This window comes from Nipponia nippon, unplaced genomic scaffold (assembly GCF_047370975.1).
Source record: "Nipponia nippon isolate SJK-2023a ecotype South Korea unplaced genomic scaffold, ASM4737097v1 scaffold_1, whole genome shotgun sequence".
NCBI lineage: Eukaryota > Metazoa > Chordata > Aves > Pelecaniformes > Threskiornithidae > Nipponia > Nipponia nippon.
This window is the reverse complement of record NW_028262290.1, coordinates 57,179,662-57,194,270: the sequence shown is the minus strand read 5'-3', so window position 1 is coordinate 57,194,270 and position 14,609 is coordinate 57,179,662. Positions and strand designations below refer to the sequence as shown.

General features: G+C 38.3%; 1 protein-coding gene across 4 annotated transcripts in view; it reads left to right on the top strand.

The window, feature by feature from the left end:
* Positions 1–14,609, top strand: part of PIEZO2 (piezo type mechanosensitive ion channel component 2) — a 483,849-nt gene that overhangs the window by 264,776 nt on the left and 204,464 nt on the right. For all 4 annotated transcript variants that reach the window (XM_087756833.1, XM_087756825.1, XM_087756843.1 and 1 more), the window contains one exon: positions 14,324–14,449. In XM_087756833.1, the coding sequence (XP_087612959.1) occupies positions 14,324–14,449 (126 nt within the window). The remainder of the gene's footprint in view (positions 1–14,323; positions 14,450–14,609) is intronic.

The following is a 14,609-nucleotide window of genomic DNA, read 5'->3' as shown; positions in this document are numbered from 1 at the left end:
ACCCAAAAGTAAAGACCAATCTATATGCAAGTGAACGTGTTGTATGTTTCAATTTCTTTCATATTAGAAATGTACTTGTTCTCTCCTAATCATAAAAATCTTGTATTAATATCTTTCAGGAAAATTTTTATTGAATTTTTCCAGAATAGTCATAATGATAGTCATGATAATGAGTTATGCTAACTGCAGATTAGGCACTACTCTAGTTCAATGATGTCAGTGACTTAGAGGACATTCAGAGGTCATATAGTCAAACAAGAGTTTTCTTCTTATCTTCCACACTTGAATCTCCAGGTGTGACAGATACAAATTAATTCTTCTTCGATTGCTTGTCTTTTTAGAATTGCAGAGATAGGAGAGAGGTGTATTCTGTGCACCTAAGCTCAGGCTCTCAGGGACTTCTGAAGATTGTGCCTGAAACCTTTAGTGTCCTTTGACATTCAACAAAAGGCACAATGTGCAGGATCGCAAGGCTGTTTTGGGCACTTTGGGGGCTTTGAGCTGGTATTTTACAGTGTCGAAGTTTCTTTGACTGTTGTGTTTGTTTTGTTTTGGTTTGTTTTGGTTTGGTTTGGTTTGATCTGCAAAGGCAACATCAGTAATCATTTAAAAATCCAGGCCGTGAAAACATCAAGGGATTCTGTTGCACTTCCTTGCTTTGCAGAATGTTAAAACCATACCCTGCGAAACATGGTAGTACATATGTTCCAATCCATCATCTTACGTACATCTCCTACCATAGGGAAAAGTATTTACAAGTGCTCAAGCAGCAAGGCTTTGCAACAAGCATCTACAAGAAGAGGTGTAAATAGTGCAGTCCTCTTTTCCAGTCCCTAGTGCTTCTTGCGAGAGTTGTCTGAGGTTGTTGTCCCACCGGCCCTACTGTTGTCCAGGGGATGATTCCAAATCCTTCTACCAGAAAGACAGATGTGTGAGAAACCCCAGCTGAATCACAGCGATGTCTCATATACCACTCCAGAGGCCTCTTGGATCCTGAAACGCTGCTTGGACAACAATTGGACTACATGTGTGCAGAGCATAGATGCCAAATTCAGCTTCAGTGTTGAAGCAGTTTTACTACATTTGGCTGCAGGATCCCCATAATTTTTGCTGTACGTGAAAGAATGAAACTACTGATCCTTTCATGTCTACCCCAGAGGACAAAATGCCAGATACATTAGATCTGGTTGGACACGAGCATTACTCGGCCAATGTCTTGCAGTGAATGCTTGGTAATTGGTTATTCTTAATGGAGAAATAGAACTATTTTGAAAAACCTTGATAAAATCCCACAGGGCTACAGAAAAGAACTCAAGTATTTATCTTTGAAGACTGCACATACTTTCCTTCAGGTAGTTTTTGATGTGTGGATGAAATAAGTTGGTCTATGACAAACTTGATTCAGTGTTAGGCAATCTTCCTTACTATAGGTTCCAGGTGCTAGAATGGATAAATTGTGTTTTGAGACAATCTATTTATTCAGAAGCAAACAGGTAAAACTTATGGTCTTTGAAAGTGTCTGATGTGACAAGAGAATTTTGAAGGGTATTTCCCGCAGTGGAGATCGGTGGAATTTCCAAATAAATATCACATGTTTAAAAGGGCATCCATCTGGTAACCTTTATACGTGCATCTGCATCTCTGAGGAAAAAAAGATGATCCCTTCAGCCAGTGAATGCACTGGTTTCCTTTTACCCCACTTGTGTTCTTGTGGGACAAATGTATATATAGGTTAAGTTTAAAAAAAATATTCACGCATAAAACAGTGGTCACTGAGCTGACATTGTCCCTTAGGAATGCAATCCAGGGCTTGTGATACATAAATTCATGAGAACGTCAGTTCAGAGTCTCAGAAGAGACTGAAAAAAAATGTGAACGTAAAGGAATAAAACAGAATGAAACGGAACAACATTGTATTGCTGTATAAAGCCATGCTATGCATATATTTTGTAGTGGCAGTGGCACCCTACCCTAAAGAGAATGTAGTAGAACTGGAAAGGAGTTCAGAGATGGTTGATGGGGGTGACTAAAGTATATGCAGCAGTGTCTGAGGAACAGATAAGTATGCTAGGGCTCTATCTGGGAGAAGGTGCAAGTGAAAGCTGTATGATTGAGAGATACGGAATCATGAGTGATGGGGAAAGGATGGATAGTGACCAGTTGTTCTCTTTTTCTCATAATGTGAGAACCGGGAACAAGCAAAAGGATGTTTTTCAGACAGTGAGCAGTTGACCTGTGGCAATTCCTGCTGCAGGGTATTGTGTATGCTGAAAATTTGCATGGCTGAGAGTGAGGCTGGGAAAGTTCATGGAGGAGAAATTTACCACACAGATCTGGTTCAAGCAACCTGAAAAAGGTTAGAGGCTTGGAGGGAGTATTAATCTTCTTGTATGCTTCCCTAGATATCTGCTTATGGCTGCTACTGGTTACTGGTGAGAATGGACTTTTGGTTTGTACCAATGTAGATACAGACGTTCTTAGCTTCTTCGATGTTCGCAGATTCTAATATTTTAACAGTGGACTGTAGGATGATGGACATTCCAGATTACTAGTCAGTTCTACTGTTGTTTTTTTTTTTTTGCCTTGACATCTCACTCTTTTTAGTTTCTTTTTCATGAGTTTTAATCAGAAATTGAATTTCTTCCAGCTGCTTAAAAATAATTCTGAAAATTCAGGAAGGAATTTTCCCCCTTCTGATCTTGGGCGTGTTAAATATGGATCTCTGTTCATAGTCTTTACATTAAGAGGGTAATTAAAAACAGTCGTAAATTTCTTCCTCCCAGATTTGTGTACTAATATGCAACTCTTGACCCTGCCTTACCTGTGTTCATAGTATCAACCATTCATGTTGTTCACAGAAGCAATTTAAGATTTCAGAGTGTCGATACCTTGTATGGATTCTGTCTTTTAGCCTGTAAGTATTTGGACTGCTGCCACCAAATGCCTGGCCCATGGTAGCAACCATCCTAGGAAGGAAAGGTGTCGCTGTTCATTCATTACTCAACTATACACTTATCTGAAAGACACCTTACTTGCAAAGACTTGACTTACTATAATGCTGGCCACCTTTTTCCACTATGCAAAACACAGGATGCATGTAATTGGGTAAAAATTAACTGATTCTCTCGGCAGTTATCATCCAAAAAAGGTAACAGGTATCTTCATATGGAAATGTGATGGCTCATTGATTGTATTGACCTGTCTTATCAAGGCTTATCAAGGCTTATCAAGGAAACTTCATAGTAAACATTTTGGAGTTGAAAGTAATGAATTATTTGTGCAAAATTCCTTTGTCTGATCTACCTAGAACATGATAGACAATATTACAGCTATGTTTTTACATACAGAGAGATTAAGAGGGGAGAACTATTGTGTATGCACACATAGAATTGATATAATAGTGACAATACAGATCTAGTTGTTGTTTGCTGCTTGGTTTGCAGGAGGTTCCAATGAATGGCTTTTGCATACCATTTGCAAGAAAACACGAGTGGTGGTGTTTGGATCTCAGCATTTCACTAAGCTCTACTCTTCCTTAGCGTAAGCCTTTTCTGCAATATTGAGAAATGTTGTGATTTTTTCTCCTGAACAAATCAAGTGTTTCTGCAAGCATAGATGAGTTCCATGATGTCCAGATTTCATGTATATTTAGTCTACTCTTGTGGTTTAACCCCAGTAGGTGGCTAAGCACCACTCAGCCACTTGCTCGCTTCCCCCTAGTGGGATGGGGGACAAAATCAGAAGGGTAAATGCAAAAACTTGTGGGTTCAGATAAAGCCAGTTTAATAGCTAAAGCAAAAGCCACGCGCACAAGCAAAGCAAAACAAGGAATTCATTCACTACTTCCCATCGGCAGGCAGGTGTTCAGCCATCCCCAGGAATGCAGGGCTCCATCACGCGTAACGGTTACTTGGGAAGAAACACCATAACTCCGAACGTCCACCCCTTCTTCCCTCTTTCCCCAGCTTTTATTTCTGAGTGTGACATCCTATTGTATGGGCTATCCCTTTGGTCAGTTGGGATCAGCTGTCCCAGCTGTGTCCCCTCCCAGCTTCTTGTGCACCCCCAGCCTACTCACTGGCGGGACGGTGTGAGAAGCAGAAAAGGCCTTGATGCTGTGTAAGTACTGCTCAGCAGTAACTAAAATATCAGTGTGTTATCAACACTGTTTTCCTCACAAATCCAAAACATAGCTCTGTACAAGCTACTATGAAGAAATATAAGTCTATCCCAGCCAAAAGCAGTACATCTACACCCATTTAATTCCACGCATAGTATGAGTGCTAGGCAGAGTGTAGCAAATAAGATGAATTCTGTCATTAATATGGAAAAAAAAGTATTTTGTTCTGAACCTGTGGCAACTGGACTGGGAGATAACTCAAAAGTTACCATCAGAGAGAACTGGGCTTGTATGTCCCAAGGTGACATTTCCTCCGTTCCCATGACAGATCATTTCCTGTAAAATCTTTGACAGAAGTTTGTTCTTCTGAAATACTTGCCAGAAGTTTATTGAAAACTAAGTTTGCTATGTCATCTAAAATATCCTTGTACACATATTCTGTGGTTTCCATGAAGATTTCTAAGATCTGCTAGGCATGACCACCTTGTATGGTAACTACCTGGACTCCTTCTCAGGGTATGGTCCTTACCTAACTGTCTGATTCTCAGCTGTGTTATAGTTTTCACCAGTTTGCCAAGTGTGCAAGTCAGATTTATTGGTCTATGGTTCTCTGACTTCCTGTAATCTGTTTCTTTACAGAATTTTACAGAATATACACTATAGTCTCTTGGGAAGTTTGTATTTTAATTTCTTTAGAAAACCACCTGATTTCAGTGAAAGGATACTACTAATGTTTATAGGAAGCTATCTGGTGCTCTTCCATTTGCCCATTGGAATAGTTTTTTTGAAAGTAATAATATTTTTTTCAGAAAGTTTCATGGCCGTGTGGCATACTAGCATTACAGGATGTTCTTCAAACACCTGGGAATTTTTAGAACCCAATTTCTTCCATAAATAATTTGCTTTTCCATCTTGTTTTTCTTCTTCCCTAAGCACCTCTGATAAAGAGGGAAAGAAACTATGTCCTTGCATAGGACATGCCTCTATGTAGACAGGGGGGCTTAGCAGTTCAGATCATTTGCATTTTTGAAATGCAAAGTTGAAGTTGAAACGCCAATGCATTTCAGCTCAGGGGCTCTTCGACTGGGTCATGAGCTGCATTATGTTGTGCTAGAGATACTAATAGAAACTCTTCAGAAAGATGGTAAACTCTGCAAGACTTCTCCTGCCTGAGCTGAGGCAGCCTCTAGAGCTACTTGGGAAAGTTTTGTCAAGGGTAGAAATTCATAGCACAGCTTCCACTGAGAGTTCAGTACACATCCTTATGCGCACCTACTCCCTTGTGAAAACATCATGGTGTAGAGTTCAGTTTGCCATCGCTGTATTAGTTGTATTTACATAGTCTTCTAGCCTTCCCTTCTCACTCTGCCTTGCATCAAATTTATTTGCTACTTATGAACATATGCGGGTAGGTATTCAATGGAGAAAGTTATTTACCTCCTAGTAAGTAAAGATTTTTTTTAAAAATGTGTTTCAGCTCTGTAGCACATGACCTGCTGTCATCTCCTGTTACTTGGGGGTTGTTTGGACTCTCTGTTATTGAAGGAGCTGAGTACTGGGTGGAGTTGCCTGCCCTTTAGGACCATGACAGAGGAATGAGGAAAGTAAGTTGCAAGCACTGCTTCTAACAGATAATAATGGCTGAATTAATTTGAATTCAAAATAAATATTATCTGTTAGTAGCAAACATGGGGAGTCTGGTTTCTCAAGGGAAGTAACTGGAACTCTGTATTAAAAGCCTTAAATCCTCTTGTGAAAGAACAGCTCTGGCTTAAAATTGGTCAGTGTTCGTATGCACTGGTATCTGAGATTGTATTTATTTCCTGTATTTAGCTTGGTACAGTCACCTGTCAAATTAAGAAGCAGACATCAATAGCTGTTGTTTGCTTTGAAAGCTTATGAGTATCCTCTGGAAAAAAAACGAATGGTTAAGTTCTGAGTCTTGTCTGACAAAATATTTTGTTAATAAAATGGGTAAATTGCCTGTGTAAACTTGCGAGTCAGAGATTATGACTAGCTTGAACGATGGTATTGTCTATTGATGCAGAGGATACAGCTCAGTTCTAGTAGTATTCTGGGCACGAAAACTTCTAGGAAAAACAGGAAATCCTGCAAGAAGCTAGCCTAAGTAGGCATTTATTATCCTATGCAGCGCTTTTTATGTTTTCATTTCTAAATCAGTTTTTTTTTTTTTAATTACACATAACATTTTTGACTGTGTTTACCCAAGTCTGGTTGGCATTCCTGTAATATAAGTGTCTATCTCTAAACTGACTTTTTCCCCTTCTTAGAGCTCTGTAGTATTTTAAAAAGAGAGAGAAACAAAAATAGAAATGTAAGGAAATACATTATATGAGTGAATATAAAAGAACCTGCACTTTGTGTGCAGATACATAGCCTGGAATAATATGTCTTATTTTGCTTTAAAAAGTAATGTAAAATTTGTAGATAATTATGTATTTTGTGGTAAACTGTTACAAATTCTTGTGTTTGTATGAGCTAAGAAATAATATAATTTGAAATGCACAGGAATACATTATAGTACAAGAAGTTGCTTGAAATTAAGCAATCATGCCTTTATTGTAAATTTATTAGAAAATTTTTCTATTGGGCACAATTGTAGATCGCAACATTTGGCTATATATGGGAATAATCATCATGCTCAGGAAAGCATGGACAAAACTGTTCAAATATTGGGAAACTTTTGCTGGTAATTCTGAATCTGAAATCTTGTACTTCTCTGGTCTGGATTTCACTGTGGTTGCCTGAGCACATAGCTTTAAACATAGCTAAAAATACTAGCATCAAATTTTGAGCTGTTTGTGGATACACATTTTAAGGCTTAGGCCTGGGCAGGTACAGAATGGATCATGGCATTACTTAATTGCCCTCTATTTTTGTCTTGCTGCTGGAAATCCAGAGAGTTAACCAAGTGGTTTTGTATTTTTGCAGTGGTGATGTCTGCCCACTGTTTAAGGCTTTAGTAAGCTCAGACCCTCTGGGTAGAAGATGATGTTGAAATGTAAGATACTCTTTGGGAAAAAAAAAAATTAATGCATTTTCTATTAAGCTAAATATAGCTGTACCGATAACTATGCTTCCTGCGCAGTGGAAGGATGGCAGCGCTTTCAAGAAAGGAGGAAGTAAGTTTTGTTTTTATTTTGGGTAGAAAATGAATGCACTTTTTTAACCATTAAAATAATTCCTGGCAGCTGCAGGCTGCATTATCTTTTTTGAGTCTACTTAAGAAGTACACGTAAGACTTAGTGAATAGGAGCCGCTATGCAGTTACTTTACTTGGTGGAGCAATGGCTTGCCATTGCACAATATGCAGTATTTGATAATGTACAAGTGTAGAGGTACAGGTGTAGAGGTATCTAAAAGGGTTTGACTTCCACTGGCTTGCAAGCTGTGTGCTTTAAGGCTGAGTCACATGGAGTATCAATACCATAGCAGTGAAGCAGTCAGTCTTATTTTATGAACCTTTTATGCAACTCTGAGAGCCCTTCAGTCCCTGTTCATGTGCTCAAAGATATGCATGCATGTGCTTAAGTGCTTTCTTGGACAGAGCTAAATTGCTTTGTGCCTTGCAAGTTTAACCCTGTAGTGATCCTTAAAAATCTCAACTGAATATAGACCTCGTATTTGAACCCTGTCTTTGTCTTCCATGGTCATCAGGTGGTGTCCTGCTGTGTTAAGCATCCATTAGTGTATAGTAGTATTGATGAATTCAGGAAAGGGGACTGGCCCATATTCTTCAGTGTTGCTGACTGCCCATACTGAAATAAAATGTTTTCCTGTCAAATGGAAGATGGATATATCAGTGCTTATTTCATGCTTATAAACTTTCATCTGTGTATACATTTAAATGTGTGAATCTATGTTTGACACTTGTGGCCAAAGTGGCAGATGTTCGTGCTGGACTCAGTAATAACATTTTTCTGATGATTAGCTGGATCCAACTCTATCTTTTATGACCTCTGAAACTTTGGCAGAAGCCAACTTCAAATCAGAACTCTTTTCTTGCATTTATCTCAGTAAGTTAGTTGTGATATCTTGAGGCACTTAAAACAGAGCTGACCAAAGGTGGGATTTCTTTTATTTTGGAAATTATGATGTTTTGATTTTTTTTTTTCTTGCAGATCATATGACTCCTAAACTTCCAGATTTTTCCAAAAGACAGATGTTTTGAATTAAATGTTGTCTTAACTTCCCACCCCCAGCTGCTCCAATCTGCAGTACAGAAGATGTTGACAGACTCCTATTTGGAATCATGGAGCAGGAGACTAAGGTCTCAGGACCCTGGTTCCAGCTAGGCTCTGAAGTGATGATAGGTTTCCTAATGGAAAATAAAGAAGTTAAGATTTTAAGATTCCTAGCTGAAATAAATTCTGTGGGACTGACCCTGCCTGTGCTGCAGAAGTTTACTGCAATTAAGCCTTGTCCCCAGAGCTCTTTAGTTTTATGTTTGTCACTTAATGATGAAGAGGTTTATTAAAAAATAAATCCCGAATGGCTGTAATAGAGTATCATTATTAACTGAAGTGTCACTAGTTCAGGAGATAAATACACATTAATATTTATCTCTGACTGTATGCTATCAAAGATTATGTGAAAAATGACCTGTGCTTTGGTATTTAATCTGCTGTGATCTGAATAAAAATTGTTGTCTACAAAAATTCCCAAGCAAAACTGTTGAAGTAGAATTGGAAGTGTTGCAGCAGTTTGGGTTACAATGTATGGCTAAAGAGATGTTAGAATTATCCCAAACCTGACTGACCTCAGAAAATGCAACACTAAGGTTACAGTTAAAAAAAAAATCCCAATGCAAAGTAATAAAAGCTTCAAGCAAGACACCCAAACACTCTTAAATCTACTCTTTAGGTGAAACCATGCAGCATACATATGGTCATAATGGAGGAATTACACTGTTGGAATAGTAAACAGTCTTAAATTAATTTTTAGAATCTGTTATTTTCCTCCCCTATTTTCCTTTTCCTGATATCATTATGGCATGCAGAATGGGTACTGACCCTTTGAACTGATGACCTTCTGTGTATAGAATATTACTTAGAACTACTTATTAAAAAATCAGGATAAATTTTTAGCAGTATTATTAACTTCGTTAGAGACTCAACCAATTTTTTGTTGTGCCCCATCCAGTAGATCAGAAAGAAAAAAATTGTGTGGAATGAAAATACACCTTGAAAGCAATTGGAAATATGATATGATGATATAATATGATATAGAATCATAGAATCATAGAATACCAGGTTGGAAGGGACCTCAAGGATCATCTGGTCCAACCTTTCTAGCACAATCTAGATGAGATGGCCCAGCACCATGTCCAGCTGAGTCTTAAACGTGTTCAGCGTAGGGGAGTCAACCACTTCCCTGGGGAGATTACTCCAATGATTGACTGTTCTCATTGTGAAACATTTACCTCTCGTGTCCCACTGGAATCTCCCTGGGAGTAACTTGTACCCGTTACCCCTTGTCCTCACCATGTGACTCCTTGTAAAAAGGGAGTCTCCATCTTCTTTGTAGCTCCCCTTTAAGTACTGGTACATGGTGATGAGATCACCTCTAAGCCTCCTTTTCTCAAGGCTGAACAAGCCCAGTTCTCTCAGCCTATCCTCATACGGCAGGCTTCCCAGACCCTTGATCATCTTGGTGGCCCTTCTCTGGACCCCCTCCAGCCTGTCTACATCTTTTTTGTATAACGGGGACCAGAACTGTACACAGTATTCCAGGTGTGGCCTGACAAGCGCTGAGTAGAGAGGGATAATGACTTCTTTATCTCTGCTGGTCATGCCCTTTTTGATACAACCCGGCATCCATATGATATGATATGAAATGATATGACATGATATGACATGATATGATATGATACGATACGATACGATACGATACGATACGATACGATACGATACGATACGATACGATACGATATGCTCGGCTCTTCACAGTAGCCTAAGGCTCTTGGTTAGATTATATTGTAAAAGCTAATATATGTGATTTTAAAGCAGCTCTCAGTGACAATTGGCTATTCAGTTATTCAATGTCCTATTAGCACACCCTTTTGGAAGAAGGTCTTATGAAGTTCCAGGCATACAAAAAAATTGAATTCTGTCATACTCTGCTGTTTTAGGGAAAGAGGTAACAGAAAAGATCACGGGACTGCCTGTCTAAACATGTAATGTTTATTATGTACTAAATATACTGTTTTTCTGCGTTGGAAATGATGTGAGCAGTAGGCTCCACCTTTGCATACGATCATGATGTAGGCAAAGTCAAAGAGGTGCATGTGTTTGTTGAAGGCAGCAGTCGTAGTTGGACACATTCAAGCAGTTAGTTGTACTGAGGTTACATGCCTGTGGCTCGGGGGGACATGCCATCACTAATCCAGCTCTTGGCTGGATTACCTTTGAAAAATAAGAAATGGATTCCTCTGCCATGTGTGAAAAGCTTTTGGCCCTCTTGAGTCTAGTTTAGTGTTGCAGCTGGGCTGGAGAGAAAGAGGGTAATGAAGCCTTTGCATCCTGACTGGCTTCCTGCAGGCTTGATTGGAGGGGAAAAGCCCTTTCCCAGGAGCCTTCTGGAGGGACAAGGAGGCTGGAGCAACCTCCCTGTGTGTTTCCGAGACACACCAGCATACGTTTCTAAAGCCACATGCTAGGTTTTGGTTCCACTGGGTGCCATTAGGAATGACACACTGCACCTGAAAGCAAACTCACTTTTCTTAGTCTTTCAGTCCAGTTCTGAGGCAAATCTACTCTCTCCTTTCCACCCACCACAGTTTGCTGAAGCTGGTGGCACCACGCTGGTGTGAGTAAAATCAGAACCCAGCGCTCAAGCTACAAACCCAGGTGTTTTGCCAGAAGATTCTTCTTATTTTAGTCCTGATGGACATCCATGAGTCTATAAGACAAAAATGAAGGAATAAGTGTTGTGATTTCTGATGTGGGCTGGGGTGATGTTCTCTTGCATGTCTGTTCTGTCCACTCAGCTTTCTGATCAATATGTATTTCCTTCTCTGGGGGACGCTCAGCTTCCATTCATGTCCCCAGGGACTTTCATGTTAGGGCAACTGAGCAGTTAAGGTATGTTTTTTGCAAAAGGATTGTAACTGTGAGTGAATTAGAATAAATAAAAATTAAAGAAGGATGACAAAAATCTTTCTTCCTCATCGTAAGAAGCTCTGTTTTATTTCAGGAGTTTAATTTCAGTTATCTCTTTTCTCACCATCTCAGTTCTGTACATATATAGTTAATTTTTTCTTTGTGTAATTTAGAGCTAAGTTTCCAGTATAAAGAAAAAAAAAAGTAAGTAAAAATACAGTCTAATGGGTTTATCCAAACCCCACTATAAATTGAAATGCATCCCTTATCCAAATCTGTCACTTCTTCCTTGGCATAAATTATGTATCCAGTAATTCACTGATTTTTTAGCACTCCCATTTCTCCCAAGCTGTTGACGTCTCTCCAAAACTTTTGAAATCAGGGGCATAGTATTTCTTGCTTTTCTCCAAATACTTCTTGTGTCTAGTTTCTGCTGGCACAGCTGATAGCAGTGCAGGCAAAGGGCTCCAGCTTAGTACGATCTGATGGTGGTCCTGTCCAACCGATGGCCATGAAGAGAGCAGCCCTTGAGGAATGCAGTAACCTGCACTGAACGTGTCTAGCTGCCTTCCAGCTGTGTATTTCCCCGGCCATATTTATCAGTACACTGAGACACTATTTCTTGTCACGGGTGTTAATAATCCTTTAAAATTTGCCCTAGCCTCATGCAGAAGGAGATCTTTTTTCAACATTTCAGCATTTAAAGAAATATATTTTCAACATTTTCTACAGTTCCTTAAAAGGAAGACAGTTTCAAAAGTTAAGGCTTTGTTAAAGAAATGCTTTGTTCAATCTACAATTCAAATATGTTTGTTTTCAGGCTTTATAAAATGAAGTCTAAAACTGAGATTTATTTTGGAGAGCTATGGCAATTGAAATATTGAAAGATGGACCCAAGATTTTTAATAGGTTTATTTCTTTATGTTCAGTTTGGGAAATGAATGTGTATTGGCTAATTGTACTGCATTTTTTTTCCCTGTGGAGGCTGACTGAAACAATTCTATCAAAAAAACCTCCACATCCACTTCTATATGAAAAATTCAGTGCTTGATATGTATTGAATTATTAACTAACTCGTGAGCACTGAGGAGAGTTTGTGACTCAGAACTTCAGAAATCACCAGACTGTCTTTAAAATCTGTACATTTTAACACAGCTGTTAAGTCCATGGAGTTTGTGTTGTCAAACTGTTTGTCTCCAGCTTTGAGATACGTAATTTTTTAGTATATTCTGAAGATGCAGCTCTTGTAATACCATGAGCATGGGATCTGGTAATGCAGGAACAAACCGTCAAATATTGAAACTTGCCAAAAAATTGTAAAAGCTGGTAGTCCTTGGATTACATTACATATGATATCACATTTAACAAATGATTTAATAACATGTAGCTTGTCATATATTCATTCTTCTAATGATTTTGAAAACGTGAGTTATTTTGTTATTTATGCTTTTATAGTGCTTAGAAGTTGTTGTCCTAAGCCAGGACACCAGGCCAGCTTCTGTAGAAGAGGAACAAAGAATGACCTCTGATCCAAAGAATTTAAAATCTAGTCTTTTATTTGTAATGCTCTGCAGCCCGAGTTGTCTGCTTTCTGTGTGAACTCTGGTGTCCTACCAGTAAAGACTAGTGAATAGGTCATACAAAGCATGCATCTAGTGAATGTATCTTCCTTTTCAGATCACAGAAATTCATACGTAGGCTCGCTCTTGCCATTTTTCATTTTGCTTAAATTGTTTAATGTCTTTATTTAAAAAAAAAAAATAGGGATGTTCATTACAGGCATTTGGTATTCAAAATCTGCAGTCAAGATTGTGATCATATAACAAAAATTGTAAGTCTGATGGAGTGAGATAGTCTATAACTTTTTCTAAAATTGTTGAATCATGTCTATCTGATTCTTTGCTTTATAAACTGCTGTTTGGGCCATTGTTGACATACTTGAACTATAACAAATATAAAGCAAAAAAGTCATTTACTGGCTAGATACAGAATGTGAACAGTCATCTTCTTTCTAGTAGTTGGTCATAACAGACTCATGCAGAATAAATATGAACGAAACAGGCTGCATGCAGAGTGAACATTTCCCAGGTATACTCTCCTAGTTCTGCCCTCCATAGCCTTGGCTTTAATTGTAACCATGGGTAAGAATTCCAGCAGTGCTATTTTTTAATCTGTAAATAAAAAAATGACCCTTACATGCATGAAACAGGTGGTGTAAAATCTAGGTATAAAATACTTCGGAAATAGAATTTTACTGCAGATAGGTCAGGTAGGGTGATATTTAATGTTGTCTTTTATCAGCAGTACAACTTAGTCTTGAAGATGCGTATTTTCTGAAATACTAATGGTTTACTTTATTTATTCATACCTTGCAAGTTTGGCTGCCTGTGATTAAGCTGAGTGTTTCCTAGAGGATTTATAAGGCATTTTCTAAGTCTTCGTCAAACATTTTCTATTGGCTTTTGGATATAGATATCCAATAAATCATAGAGGAACTATGACCAAGTGTATCTGTCACAGGATTCTTCAGTGTGTACTGAAAATTATTTTCAGAAACTTCTAAAGGAAGAGAAAGAGGGCAGTCTGCACAAAGCAAAGCATTTATTTGAAAGTATATCTATGCTCTTGAGCCAAACTGCGGGTTTTGTGTTGTTGTCCCTGCTCCCATGTAATTTGTTTTGGAAAGAGTAATTAGATTAACAGGTTTTTATTTTCTCAAGATTGGAAATATCATCCATATTTTGTCTTTGTACGATGCAACGTGGTGATAAGCATCGTGATGTTATTATTGATGTAAAATTGCTATCTGGAGACTTGAGAAACTTTTTTTTTAATCCAAAAAGTTAAAGGAAATATCAGTAATAACAGTCATTGGACTTTGTGATTAGAGAGTACTCAAAGACACTATAATTCAAGTATGCTTTTGCTATGATGTTGACCCTTAAGCGGCAAATCATGAGTAATGCGGAACTGATTTGTAGAAATATCCTTGGTTGGGGTATTTTTACTCATTTTATACTCAAAACCTTTAAGCAATGTTTAGAAATTCACCAACTGTATGTATGTATATTTTGTCTTTTAGGGCATACAGGACGATTATTAAAATCTCTGTGTTTCACCAGTCTATCATTTCTGCTGCTGCACATCATCTTTCAGATTACAATAAACAGTCTTGAAGCTGGAAAAACTATTGAACCTGGTTTTAACTGTGAGTAAAACCTTTCAGTTTTTATTATCATTTTAAGCATCCAAATGCTTCAGTGGTTTGAAAGGTGAAGGCACTTAGCTTTGTACTCCTGTGGGTTTGCAGCTTGCTTCTGTTTCCCAGCTTGTTGCCTTAAGAATTACTGTTAGTAGGGCAAGAAGAC